This window comes from Cervus canadensis, chromosome 5 (genome assembly GCF_019320065.1).
Source record: "Cervus canadensis isolate Bull #8, Minnesota chromosome 5, ASM1932006v1, whole genome shotgun sequence".
In the NCBI taxonomy this organism is placed as follows: Eukaryota; Metazoa; Chordata; class Mammalia; order Artiodactyla; family Cervidae; genus Cervus; species Cervus canadensis.
Genome location: NC_057390.1, coordinates 58,447,173 through 58,462,246, shown reverse-complemented (window position 1 = coordinate 58,462,246; position 15,074 = coordinate 58,447,173). Strand labels below are relative to the sequence as shown.

General features: G+C 39.2%; 1 protein-coding gene across 6 annotated transcripts in view; it reads left to right on the top strand.

Moving 5' to 3' along the window:
- The window catches only part of LOC122441822 (WD repeat containing planar cell polarity effector), a 269,354-nt gene that overhangs the window by 144,545 nt on the left and 109,735 nt on the right, over positions 1-15,074 (top strand). For all 6 annotated transcript variants that reach the window (XM_043468866.1, XM_043468868.1, XM_043468869.1 and 3 more), the window contains one exon: positions 14,381-14,990. In XM_043468866.1, the coding sequence (XP_043324801.1) occupies positions 14,381-14,990 (610 nt within the window). The remainder of the gene's footprint in view (positions 1-14,380; positions 14,991-15,074) is intronic.

Below are 15,074 nucleotides of genomic sequence, written 5' to 3'. Positions count from 1 at the left end.
TTTCAAGGAAGATGGATTTATTTTTTATCACTGATTCCATTTTTCAACAGTTGTTTTTCAGGAATTCTGTTTTTCCCTTGAGTCATTTTCCTTATTTTGTGTTTTTGGAAAATTATCCATCTTGTTTAAGTATTTGAATAGATTTTCATTAAGCTTTATATGATATTTGTACTTGATTTTTACTTATCACCACTGACTGCATAGCTAATGTCCCCTTTTTTATCTTGATATATTAAGGTGGATAATAATATATATATTTTTTGTCAAGTAGCTTCTGTCTTAGATTTGGTCCTTTCAATCTGTCAAAATTAAATTGTTGGAAAAATTAATATTTTTTTTTTCAGAACCTCATGTGAACTTCTATATGCAAAAAAGTGATTGTCTTTTGGAATAATTATCTGGGGAAATAATTGTTTCTTTCTGTGTGTATGAAGACAGTCTTAACCATGAATTGTAGCATATTTTTTAGGAAAACATGAACTAAAACTACTAGTCTATAAAGGTAATATTCAGGCATATCTCTTTAAATATTTTTCACTAGCAACCAATAGACTTCTTACGCTAATCTTCAGAATAAGAGATACAATATACTCTTAAACATAAAAGTCAGACTACAAAAGTAACAACTAAAGAAGAAATTTAATCTTTATGTCTATTAAATGACAATTAAAAAAAAAATCATTTCCCATCCAAGTTCAGTCAGAAAAGATAATAAGCTTTTATTTGGACTGTGGCAAGATCCTACAGTAGTGGTTCCTAGCCTTGGCAACACATTACAGTCACCTACAGAGCTTTTACAAAGGGACCCACCCAGACCAGTTACATCAGAATCTCCAGAGGGGGAGGCAGCATCAGTATTCTTTTACAGGTTCCCTAGGTGATTCTCATGTGCATCCAAGTTGAGAAGCACTGCTTTACAACAAACTAAAAAAATTGTTTAAAGCCATCCCTTTTGCATAACAGACCATGGAAAGGATAAAGCCCACATACTGAACCAAATGAGTGTTCTAATAGTAGACTCTAAGTAGAAAATTGGCTTACCAAGCAGCTGGAAAAAAAAAAACAAGGAAACAAAGGAAACATAGAAATAAGCTCTCTATGACTGAATTATCTGTCTTTCAGAGGAGGAACATTTTTTAATTTATTTTATGGGTATTAGAAAACTGCAGGTCTAATTGCATACCACAGAGCTCTAAACAACAGTATATATCTTAATTAGACACACAGAACAAGAGAGATTTTTGTTGTCTAGGAAAAAAATTGTTTTGAAAAATATACAATAAATAGGATGAAGAAAAACATTTTTATCTATAAAATTCATTTAAAAATAGCTTTCTGTGGTATTTGTGTTTATTATCATACATAACATGATAGTCCTTTTTATTTAATATAGGACTTTGCTGTAGCTCAAACATAAACAATCTGCCTGCAGTGCAGGAGACCAGGGTTCAATCCCTGGGTTGGGAAGATGCCCTGGAGAAGGGAATGGCAATCCACTGCAGTATTCTTGCTTGGAGAATTCCATGGACAGAGAAGCCTGACAGGGTACACAAAGAGTCGGACACAACTGAGTGACTAACACACACATGCTTAAGATCCCCTGGAGTAGGAAATGGCAACCCACTCTAGTATTCTTGCCTGGAAAGTTCTATGGACAGAGGAGTGCAACAGGCTGCAGTCCATGGGGTCGCAAAGAGTTGGACATGATTGGCTGAGCACATTCTTTATATATACTTTTGGAAAAAGTAATTGCTATCATCCTAGAAATATTTAATTCATTAGCTTTGTCAACCCACTCCAGTACTCTTGCCTGGAAAATCCCATGGACAGAGGAGCCTGGTAGGCTGCAGTCCATGAGGTCGCTAAGAGTTAGACACAACTGAGCGACTTCACTTTCACTTTTCACTTTCATGCATTGGAGGAGGAAATGGCAACCCACTCCAGTGTTCTTGTCTGGAGAATCCCAGGGACGGGGGAGCCTGGTGGGCTGCCGTCTATGGGGTCTCACAGAGTTGGACACGACTGAAGCGACTTAGCAGCAGCAGCAGCAGCTTTGTCAAAAATGTGATGACAACCCCACTTAATTTTCTCTTACCTTATTTGAGTAGATATTTTAACTTTTCAGCTATAAGCATTTGATAAAGCTTTCTGAGTATAGCAATAATTTCAAGATACCTTATTCAGAAAAGGCCACTTGAATCTCTTTAACCAAATTAATAAAAAAACATATTAGCAGAGCTGTTAAACCTTAAAACATGTTGTCAAGGAATGATTTAGAGGAGCAGCCAATTGATGAGAAAGTAAAAATGTGACCAGCTCTTAATACAGTGTTATTTGATAAAAGAAGCATTCAGAAAGCATTACATATGCATTCAACTGAAAAGTGAGACTATTTCAGAGACATCTCTTCCAAAGGGATGTATATGCTGTGTTATTTTTCAACTAAATAACCAAGATTTTCTATCTTAGGGATGATGGGGTTGTTTTAATCTCTTTATTATAAAGTACAGTAGGGAAAACCATAGAGACAAGATATATAATTTAATGATCTTTTACTAAAGAAACACCCCTGTAACCACACTCAGGTCAAGAAATAGACTTGCCTAGGCACCAGAAATAGTGCCAGGTACTTACTCTGTTTTAATCACAACCCTTTCCTAGTCCCCCAGAGTATCCTCTGTTATGACTTTTACACTTTTTCTCATATATCACCTAAGTGTGTATCTCACAAAACTGCAGTTTAATATTATCTCTTTAAAACATGCTAATGTGTCTTCTATTTATTTATTTTTGGCTACACTGGGTCTTTGTTGCTATGTGGGACTTTCTCTAGTTTCGGGGAGCAGGGACTAGTCGCTAATTGCAGCGAGGCAGACTTCTCACTGAGATAGCTTCTCTTGTTGCAGAGCATGGGCTCTAGAGCCTGTGGGCTTCGGTTAGTCGTGGCATGCAGGCTCTAGAGCACCAACTGGCTCAACAGTTGTGGTGCACAGGCTTACTTGCCTTGCAGCATGTGGAATCTTACCAGTCCCATGTCCTCTGCATTGACAGGCGAATTCTTAACCACTGGACCACCAGGGAAGTCCTAAAACGTGTTAATGTGTCTTTGAAATCTCTTTTAGTCTACAGGTTCCTGATCCATCCTCTTTAAAAATTTTTTCATTGAAAGTTATCTGTTGAAACTGTAGTGTCCCACAGTCTGGATTTTGTTGTTCCCATTATCATGATGTGGTTCAGCATGCTTCTTTGTCTTTTGAAAATTCTTCAAGTTAGTGGTCAGTTTTGGCAAGACTATGTGTGAAGGAGTGTTTTTTAATTGGAAGAATTGTGATATCTAATGACATTATTTTTTAATTAGTTGGAATACTTTTATAATGAGACACTTCTACTCATCTCCTACATGTTTTCCCAGTAGCTGGATTCATATAGTGTAATCAGGATAAGTGTCTGTTTCTTTTATTTACTAGTTTTCAAGATCAGATTGGTTCCCTGTCACTCCTGAAGGTAATCAATTAGTTTTTGTTTTTAAATAACATTATTAATTCATGGATTTAGACATATTTGACTTAATGGGTTTCATAAATTGTAATTCTTATCCTTTTGGAAGCACAGATTCTTTAACTAGAGCAATGGGATTCTCTTCAAGTTGGCTTCTCTTCTTGTCATTACCTTAGTAATCTTGGGTAGCTTCCCTCTGTCTGGTATAAAAATATAGTCCATGGTTATCTTGTGCATTTCCTGCTGCAAACATGGAATTCTTAATTTATTCAATAAGGTCTGGTTTCTGAATCACTAAAGAAATGAAAGAGGAAATAAAAAAATTAAATGAGATATTTTTTGAGAGACAAATGAAAAAGAAAGCAAGATTATCCAAAATGTATGGGATGCACCAAAAGCAGTTCTTATAGGGATCACAAGCTTACCTCAGGAAACCGGAAAGATCTAAAGTAAATGACCTAACCCTATGCCTAAAACAACTAGAGAAAGAAGAACAAACAAAACCCCAAGTTAGTATAAGGAAAGAAATTACAAAGATCAGGACAGAAATCAATGAAATAAAGACTAAAACCAATAGAAAAGATCAACAACACTAAAAGCTAGTTCTTTGAAGATATGCAAACCTGATAAATCTTTAGCCAGACTCATCAAGAAAAAAAGGGAGAGGGCCCAAATCAAAATCAGAAATGAAAAAGAAGTTAGGACAGAAACACAAAGGAACATAAGAAACTACTGCAAGGAACTACATGCCAATGAACTGGTACAACCTACAAGAACGGAAAGATTCTTAGAAGAGTACAGTCTTGGAAGACTGAACCAGAAGTAGAAAATATGAAAACATCAATTACCAGTACTGATTCTGAATCAGTAATTTAAAAACTCCCAACAAACAAAAGTCCAGGAACAGATGACTTCATAGGTGAACTCTACCAAACATATAAAGAGTTAACACCTATCCTGAAACTATTCTAAAATATTGCAGAGGATGGAACATTTCTGAACTCATTCTATATGGCCACCATCACCCAGATACCAAAACCAAAGATATGAAAAAAATTACAGACATACATCACCGATGAACATAGATACAAAAATCATCGGCAAAATACTAGCAAACTGACTCCAATAATACATTAAAAGAACCATACACCTTGATCAAGTGAGATTTATCCCAGGGATACAAGGATTTTTGAATATACACCAATCAATGTGATACACTGCATTAACGAAGAATAAGAACTATATGATTATCTCAGTAGATAAAGTAAAAGCTTTTGAGAAAATTCAACATCCATTTATGATTAAAAAAAAAAAAAACTCAAGAAAGTAGGTACTAAAGAAACATGTGTGCATGCTCAGTTGTGTCTGACTCTTTGCGACTCCATGGATGGTAGCCCCCCTGGCTCCTCTGTCCATAGGATTTTCCCAGGAAGAATAGTTGAGTGGGTTACCATTTCCTTCTCCAATTAAGGAAACATATCTTATCATAATAAAGGTCATATATGACAAACACAGCTAACATCATACTCAGTAGTGAAAATCTGAAAGCATTCCTTTTAGGATCAGGAAAAAGACAGGATGCCCACTCTTGCCACTTTTATTCAACATAGTTTTGGAAGTCCTACCTACGGCAATCAGAGAAGAAAAAGAAAGAAAAGGAATCCATGTTGGAAAAGAAAAGGTAAAAGTGTCTCTGTTTGCTGTTGACCTGATACTATATAAGAGAACCCTAAAGATGCTACCAGAAATCTACTAGACTCGTCAATGAATCTGGTAAAATCGCTGGATACAAAATTAATACAGAAATCCCTTGCATTCCTATACACTGACAACAGAAGTTCACAAAGAGAAATTAAGGAAACAATAGCGTTTACCATTAAGTGAAAGTTGCTTAGTTGTGTCCTACTCTTGGCAACCCCATGGACTGTAGCCTGCCAGGCTCCTCTGTCCATGGAATTCTCCAGGTCAGAATACTGGAGTGGGTAGCCATTACCTTCTCCAGGGGATCTTCCCAACCCAGGGATTGAACCCAGGTCAGTCACATTGCAAGTGGATTCTTTTCCTTCTGAGCCACCTGGGAAGCCCAAGAATACTGGAGTGGGTGGCCTGTCCCCTTTTCAGCGTATCTTCCTGACCCAGGAATCGAAATGGGGTCTCCTACATTGTAGGCAGATTCTTTACCAGCTGAGCTACCAGGGAAGCCCACCAATGAATCAAAAAGAATAAAATACATAAGGGGGCAAAAGACATGTACTCAGAAAACTATAAGATACTTATGAAATAAATCAAAGATGACACAAACAGATGAAGAGATATACTATGTTCTTGGATTGGAAGAATCAATATTGTCAAAATAATTCTACTATACAAGGCAATCTACAGATTCAATGCAATTTCTATCAGAATTTTTCACAGAATTAGAATAAAACTTTTTTACAGTTTGTATGCAGTGGAAACACAAAAGATCACAAATAGCCAAATCAGTCTTGAGGAAAAAAAGCAGAGCTGAAGAAATCAGATGCCCTGACATCAGACTATACTACAAAGCTACAGTAATCAAAACAGTTTGGTATAGGCACAGAAACAGATATATGGGTCAGTGGAACAGGAGGGAAAGCCCAGAAATAAACCCACGTTCGTATGGTCAATTAACTTGCAGCAAAGGAGGCAAGACTATACAATAGAGAAAAGACAGTTTCTTCAGTAAGTGGTGCTGGGAAAACTAGACAGCTAATCTAAAAGAATAAAATTAGAACATTCTTTAACACCATATACAAGAATAAAATAAAAATGGATAAAAGACCTAGATGTAAGAATAGAAACTGTAAAACTCCTAGAGGAAAACATAGGCAGAACACTCTGACATAATTGCAGTAATATTTTTTGGGGGGAAATCTGTCTCCTCGAGTACTGAAAATAAAAACAAAAGCATGCAAATGGTACCTTATTAAACTTAAAAGCTTTTTCACAGCAAAGGAGACCTTTCACCAGTGGACTGGGAGAAGATATTTGCATACTGTGCTACCAAGGGATTAATTTCCAAAATATGTAGATAGCTCATCCCTGCAGTTTAATATCAGAAAAAAATCCAACCCAATCAGAAAATGGGCAGAAGAAATACATGTTTCTCCAAAGGAGACATACAGATGGCCAATAGGCACATGAAAAGATGCTCAGCATCACTAATTATTAGAGAAATGCAAATCAAAACTACAATGAGGTGTGTGTGTGTGTGTGTATATATATATATATATATAATGTATGTATAATGGAGTGTTATTCAGCCATAAAAAGGAATGAAAACATTTGCAACAATGTATATAAACTTAGAGAATAGGGTTGTTGTTGTTCAGTCCCCCAGTCATGCCTGACTCTTTGTGACCCCATGAACTGCAGCAGCCCAGGCCTGCCTGTCCCTCACCATCTCCTGGAGTTTGCCCAAGTTCATGTTCATTGCATCGGAGATGCCGTCCAGTCATCTCATCCTCTGACATCCTCTTCTCCTTCAGCCCTCAATCTTTTCCAGCTACAGGGACTTTACCAAAGAGTCATCTGTTCACATCATATGACCAAAATACTGGAGCTTCAGCGTCAGCATCAGTCCTTCCAGTGAATACTCAGGGTTGATCTCCCTTAAGATTGACTGGTTTGATCTCCTTGCTGTCCAAGGGATTTTCAGGAATCTTCTCCAGCAGCACAGTTTGAAGGCATCAGTCATTAATTCTTTGGCGTTCTGCCTTCTGTATGGTTCAGTTCTCACAACTGTACGTGACCACTGGGACCACCATCAGCTTAGTTCAGTTCAGTTCAGTTGCTCAGTCTTGTCCAACTCTTTGCGATCCCATGGACTGCAGCACGCCAGGCCTCCCTGTCCATCACCAGCTCCTGGAGTTTACCCAGACCCATCTCCATTGAGTCAGTGATGCCATCCAACCATCTCATCCTTTATCGTCCCCTTTTCCTCCCGGCTTCAATCTTTCCCGGCATCAGGGTTTTCTCAGATGAGTCAGTTCTTCCCATCAGGTGGCCAAAGTATTGGAGTTTCAGCTTCAACATCAGTCCTTCCAATGAATATTCAGGACTGATCTCTTTTAGGATGGACTGGTTGGGTCTCCTTGCAGTCCAAGGGACTCTCAAGAGTCTTCTCCAACACCACAGTTCAAAAGTATCAATTCTTCGGCACTCAGCTTACTTTATTGTCCAACTCTCATGTCCACACATGACTACTGGAGAAGCCATAGCCTTGACTAGATGGACCTTTGTTGACAAAGTAATGTCTTTGCTTTTTAATATGCTGTTCAGGTTGGTCATAACTTTTCTTCCAAGGAGTAAGTGTCTTTTAATTTCATGGCTGCAATCACCATCTGCAGTGATTTTGGAGCCCCCCAAAATAAAATCTGTCATTGTTTCCCCATCTATTTGCCATGAAGTGATGGGACCTGAAGCTGTGATCTTAGTTTTCTCAATGTTGAGCTTTAAGCCAACCTTTTCACTTTCATCAAGAGGCTCTTTAGTTCTTCTTCACTTTCTGCCATAAAGGTGGTGTCATCTGCATATCTGAGGTTATTGATATTTCTTCTGGCAATCTTGGTTCCAGCTTGTGCTTCATCTAGCCCATCATTTCTCATGATGTACTCTGCATATAAGTTAAATAAGCAGGGTGACAATGTACAGCCCTGTATATCATTCTATATTCCTTTTTCTATTTGGAACCAGTCTATTGTTCCATGTCCAGCTCTAACTGTTGCTTCCTGACCTGCTTACAGGTTTCTCAAGAGGCAGGTCAGGTGGTCTGATATTCCCATCTCTTTCAGAATTTTCCGCAGTTTTTTGTGATCCACACAGTCAAAGGCTTTGGCATAGTCAATAAAGCAGAAATAGATGTTTTTCTGGAACCCTCTTGCTTTATCGATGATCCAGTGAATGTTAGCAATTTGATCTCTGGTTCCTCTGCCTTTTCTAAAACTAGCTTGAACATCTGGAAGTTCATGGTTCACATATTGCTGAAGCCTGGCTTGGAGAATTTTGAGTATTACTTTACTAGTGTGTGAGATGAGGGCAATTGTACAGTAGTTTGAGCATTCTTTGGCATTGCTTTTCTTTGGGATTGGAATGAAAACTGACTTTTTTCCAGTCCTGTGGCCACTGCTGAGTTTTCCAAATGTGCTGGCATATTGAGTGCAGCACTTTCACAGCATCATCTTTCAGGATTTGAAATAGCTCAACTGGAATTCCATCCCTTCCAATAGTTTTGTTCTTAGTGATGCTTCCTAAGGCCCATTTGACTTCACATTCCAGGATGTCTGGCTATAGGTGAGTGATCACATCATCATGATTATTTGGGTTGTGAAGATCTTTTTTGTACAGTTCTTCTGTGTATTCTTGCTACCTCTTCTTAATATCTTCTGCTTCTGTTTGGTCCCTACCATTTCTGTCCTTTATTGAGACCATCATTGCATGATATGTTCCCTTGGTATCTCTAACTTTCTTGAAGAGATCTGTTGTCTTTCCCATTCTGTTGTTTTTCTCTATTTCTTTGCACTGATCGCTGAGGAAGGCTTTCTTATCTCTCCTGGCTATTCTTTGGAACTCTGCATTCAAATGGGTATATCTTTCCTTTCTCCTTTGCTTTTTGCTTCCCTTCTTTTCACAGCTATTTTTAAGGCCTCCTCAGACAGCCATTTTGCTTTTTTTGCATTTCTTTTTCTTGGGGATGATCTTGATCCCTGTCTCCTGTACAGTGTCATGAACCTCCATCCATAGTTCATCAGGCAGTCTGTCTATCAGATGTAGTCCCTTAAGTCTATTTCTCATTTCTACTCTGTAATCGTAAGGGATTTCATTAAAGTCATACCTGAATGGTCTAGTGGTTTCCCCCACTTTCTTCAATTTAAGTCTGAATTTGGCAATAAGGAGTTCATGATCTGAGCCACAGTCAGCTCCCAGTCTTGTTTTTGCTGACTGTATAGAGCTTCTACATCTTTGGCTGCAAAGAATATAATAAGTCTGATTTTGGTGTTGGCCATGTGCTGATGGCAATGTTTAGAGTATTCTCTTGTGTTGTTGGAAGAGGGTGTTTGTTATTACCCGTGCATTCTCTTGGCAAAACTCTGTTAGCCTTTGCCCTGCTTCATTCTATATTCCAAGGCCAAATTTGCCTGTTACTCCAGGTGTTTCTTGACTTCCTACTTTTGCATTCCAGTCCCCTATAATGAAATGCGGAAGACCATAGCCTTGACTATATGGATCTTTGTTGGCAGAGTAATGTCTCTGCTTTTCAGCACACTGTCTAGGTTTGTCATCGCTTTCCCACCAAGAGGCAATCGTCTCTGATTTCATGGCTGCAGTCACCGTCCATAGTGATTTTGGAACCAAGAAGACGAAATATGTCAGTACCTGCACCTTTTCCCCTTCTATTTGCCATGCAGTAATGAGGCTACATGCCTTGTTAGTTTTTTAATATTTAGTCTTAAGCCGGCTTTTCCACTCTCCTCCTTCACCCTCATCAAGAGGCTATTTAGTTCCTCTTGATTTTCTCCCGTTAGAGTGGTATCATTCGCGTATCTGAGGTTGTTGATGTTTCTTCTGCTTATCTTGATCCCAGTTTGTAACTTATGCAGCCCAGCATTTCTCATGATGTGCTCAGAATATAGGTTAAACAGACAGGGTGACAGCAGACATCCCTGTCACACTCCTTTCTCAATCTTGAACCTGGATGCAGGTCAAGAAGCAACAGTTAAAACCCTGTATGGAACAATTGATTGCTTTAAGATCAAGAGAGTGGAATAAGTCAGAAAAAGACAAATACTCTATATTAACATTTATATGTGAAATCTAATAAATAAAACAAATTAATGTTGCAAAACAGAAGCGGACTTACAGATATAGAGAACAAACTAATGGTTACCAATGGAGAGAGAGAGAGACGGAGTGGGGGCAAAATAGAGGTAGCACATTAAGAGATAGGGAAATACGGCTATTATTTTACAATAACTTTAAATGGAGGACAATCTATAAAAATACTGTATCAGTATATAATATTGTTAATCAACTGTACTTCAACAGATAAATATAAATAAACTGTTGCTTTATTTAAAATCAGAGTTTGATATTCCATCTGACCTTGGCTAGCTTTTTAGAAGTATCTGGGATTAGAAGTGGAGGAGAAGGGGGTTGGGTATAATGGACTTTCACCTTGGGAGGTATAAGACAGACGGAGCCTTTGTGGGTGAAGAGTGTGGATTTCAGGTAAAGGATATGAAAGAAGTTGTTGAAAGATAAGCTGAGGCATACTAAAATTTTTCAGAGTTTGAGCAAATCAATTCTGGGGGGCCATGCCAAGCTGAAAGTGGTTAGGAACACTCTACTAATATGAGACAGGGGAAAGATTGAGAAAGAAAGTACAGAAGCAGAGAAAGGAAATTATTTGATTGGCTATAGTTTAAAGCTTAATTGGCTATTGTAATTGGTTATCTTTGGTATTTTGATTTTGTACATTGAGGCATTTATAGGTTTAGGTTTTGGTTTGCTTTCTTGGGCCACAATGGCATTAGGGATTCATCAGTTGAATGGCCTCCTTGTTTAACAGATTTCAGAGCTGGGAAAATGCAGCTTTAGTTTGACCTCAGAATAGAGTAATGAGAAGACACTGTAGGAGATAATGCTAGGATTTGCAAGGCAGACGATGTTCCTCCTTTGCTTTTGGCTTCTCATCTTGTTTAGAGGAAAAGCCAAAGTCCCCGTAGGCCTACAAGCTACTTCACAATCTTCCGCCTCCTCCAATTCCCACTGTTCTTCCTTGCTCCATTTTCTGTAGCCATGTTGCTCTCCCATTATTTCTTCTTCAGGCCAAGAGTGCTACCTTAGCATGTCTGCTTCCTCTGCCTGGAGCCCTCTTCTCCAGGTGACTGCACGCCTTCACTTCTTCACTTCTTTCGGGTCAACTTTACAAGAGAGGCCTGTCCTGACTTCTATTGCCTCCCCTTCCCATTCTTCCGAGTACTTAGAAGGTACACATATAGAGTCGCTAACATACTGTGTATGTTTGCTTGTGAATTGTTAACCTTATCTTCAGCCATTAGAGTGTATGTTCTCTGAGGATGAGGACCTCACTGCTGTATCCCCACCAGTGCCAGGACCTGTGCCTGGCATGTAGCTCATACTCAAGCATTTATTAGACAAAAAGGAAAAGTGAGAGCAGGACAGTGATTGTGAGGGAGGGAAAGAGTTAGATATGGATCCTATGTGGTTTTGAATACCAGGCAGGGGAATGAAACTTTAATTCATTAGTTGTATGTGTGTTAGTTGCTCAGTCATATTCCACTCTTTGCGACCCCATGGACTGGAGCCTGTCAGGCTCCTCTGTGCATGGGATTCTCCAGGCAAGAATACTGGAGTGGGTTGTCATTCTTTTCTCCAGGGGATCTTCCCAACCCAGGGATCAAACCCGAGTCTCCCACATTGCAGGCAGATTCTTTACCATCTGAGCCACCAGGGAAGCAAAATTGTGTTAACAGTTAAAAGGTTCAAACAAGGGAATGACAGCAAGAACATTTAATTTAGGAAGATTAGTTTGATAATAATGTTTAGGATGGATTTTAAAAAATTCACGTCAACCCCCATTCCATCCCCAAGTCAGCACTATGTAACAAAGCTGTGTGCTCTTAAAAAAAAAAAAAAAGGAATAATTCGACTCTCAAGAAACTGCTAAACTAATTGCCAAAATGGCTAAAAGCATATTCCCTTCCTGTACTTCTTCCCCTAGTTTGCCTAGTTTCCCTACTGCAATACATTGTCAAATCCTGGAACATGACCTTGGTATAATACTACTAACTCAGATACTGGCCTTAACAGTTGGATTTCGTCACATTTTGCGTGAACTTCTGCGAGTGCACGGACACACCTGCAGAGTTCTGTGAAATTCTGTCTCTTGTAGACATGTGCTTAGTAATGTTTCTAAATCTAATTTTGAGGTTTTCAGCAGTGTTAGAAATGATCTCAGATACCACTCTGCAGATTTTTGGCCCCCCACATTCACATATGAATAAGGTGAATGGCCTGCTTTATTCCTTTATTCTTCTTGTTGCCTTTCCCTTCCACACTAGAAATGCTTTTCAAATTTTGCCTTGCTAGTATTATAAGAACTTCCCTGGTGGCTCAGACGGTAAAGCGTCTGCCTACAATGTGGGAGACCCGGGTTCGATCCCTGGGTTGGGAAGATCCTCTGGAGAAGGAAATGGCAACCCACTCCAGTACTCTTGCCTGGAAAATCCCATGGATGGAGGAGCGTGCTAGGCTACATACAGTCCATGGGGTCACAAAGAGTTGGACACGACTGAGCAACTTCACTTCACTTCACTTCAATATTATAAATCATATTACTCACCAGGTCTTTTCTTAATTTTAAAACTAGTACATAACCTTATTTTTTTCTGTTGATCATTGACCTACTTAACAATCCTTCATATCTTTTCTGACCATAAAATCAGTGGTAGAAGAATCTGCCTGCCAGTACAGGAGACACAGTTCAATCCCTGTGTCAGGAAAAACCCCCGGAGAAGGAAATGATAACCCACTCCTAGAAAATCCCATGGATAGAGGAGCCTGGCAGGCTATAGTCCATGGGGTTGCAAAAGAGTGTGACATGACTTAGCGACTAAACAACAACAGAACATATTTCTACAGGAATGTTAACAGGGTTCTAAAGTTTTTTCCTTTGCCTACCCTGCCCTGCTTGTGAGAAACACGCTCACCAGCCCAAATCCAAAGAATGGAAGTGATTTAATGATTGTCTTGCAAGATCTGGTGTCTGATGGGCCGGCATACCCAGAGTCATTAACAGGGAGGATCTTATCTCTAGAATGCAAGTCCCTCCCCCAGTTCCTCTTTGGCTGAGTACCAAGGGGTAAACGGTCTTCCTGGATGTCACCTAGGTTTGTTCCCTCCCTCTTTATGATCTCCTCCCACCACCCCGCTACGTCTTATTTCCTCCTTTTCTGTGTACCTGTTCCAGCTCTTAGGTCTTGAATTCACCAGTAGGCTGAACCCGCACGAAAATCCTAGATATCTCACTCTCCCTTTGTTTGCCCAGACTTTCTCGTTTTATATCTGCTATTGGCTATTACATCAGCAAGCTGTCACTCAAAGCTAGATGTTCTTGAAAACGGACCATTTTTGTTTTTTATTTCTTACACTACTAATTAGGAATATATTTCTGGTAAATAATTTACTAGGAATTTTAAAATCAGCAGGGGTAGTGGATTGGAAGAAGATGAACTGAATTGTTAAAATCCTTTATTCATCCTTTAGAAATCACGCTTCTGATGTCTTTAGATAATTTGCTAGCCATATTACTTTACTAAAAGCCCACTCCATTAGTTTCTGTATATTGTAGGAAATAGTTGTCTTTATGTTACTTACAGACTTTCTAAAACAAAATGCTTAAGTTAAAATTTTATAATTTAATTTCTGCAGCTGTGTTCGGTATATGCTATATATATTTATATATGGGCTTCCCAGGTAGCTCAGTGGTAAACAGTCCACCTGCCTATGCAGGAGACTCAGGAGACAGGAGATCCATCCCTGGGTCAAGAAGATCCTCTGGAGAAAGAAATGGCAATTCATTCCAATACTCTTGCCTGGGAAATCCCATGGACAGAGGAGCCTGGCAGGCTACAGTCAGACATGACTGAGCGCGTGCACACACACACACACATTTATATATGTTCTATATGAGATACATACATACCTGCTAATATGCTGCTGATACTTAAGGTGGTAGTTGACTGTATTCAGTAGCATTCTAGATTAATATGCAGTGCTGTGTGTGACAGCTGAAGAAAAACCACAGTCTATCTGAACATACTTGTTATATTTCTTACAGGTTCTGAGTTCTGTACGCACAGAATGGGACCCACTGGATGTTCGCTTTGACACCAAACATCCTAATCAGGTGTTGACAGTGGAGTGCTCCATCAGTGTAGACAGAGAGCCCGCGGCTGACAGCTGCGTCTATGAATGTGTTCGGAACAAAATCCAGTGTGTATCAGTCACCAGAATACCACTAAAATCAAAGGCCATTAGTTGTTGCAGGAATGCTACTGAAGACAAACTGATTCTGGGCTGTGAAGATTCTTCAGTAATTCTTTATGAAACTCACCATAGAGTGACTCTCTTAGCTCAGGCTGAACTTCTGCCTTCATTAATAAGCTGCCACCCAAGTGGGGCCATTCTCCTAGTTGGCAGTAACCAAGGGGAGCTGCAAATATTTGATATGGCTCTTTCTCCTATTAACATCCAGCTTTTGGCTGAAGACAACTCACCTAGGGAGACTCTACAATTCAAAAAATTCTTTGATGTTTCTAGCAGTCTTGTTCAAATGCAGTGGATAGCGCCTCAGGTTGTTTCTAAGAAGCCTGAAAGTGGGGACATCTATAATCTCCTCTTCCTCAGGTTTGACAGAGGACCTTTGGGTGTACTTCTGTTTAAACTTGGTAAGTCAAGGAAGTTGGTGAGTAAATAAATTTTTTTATGATGACAGTATAATTAAGACAGTAAAACTATTCCTGGAATGCAGA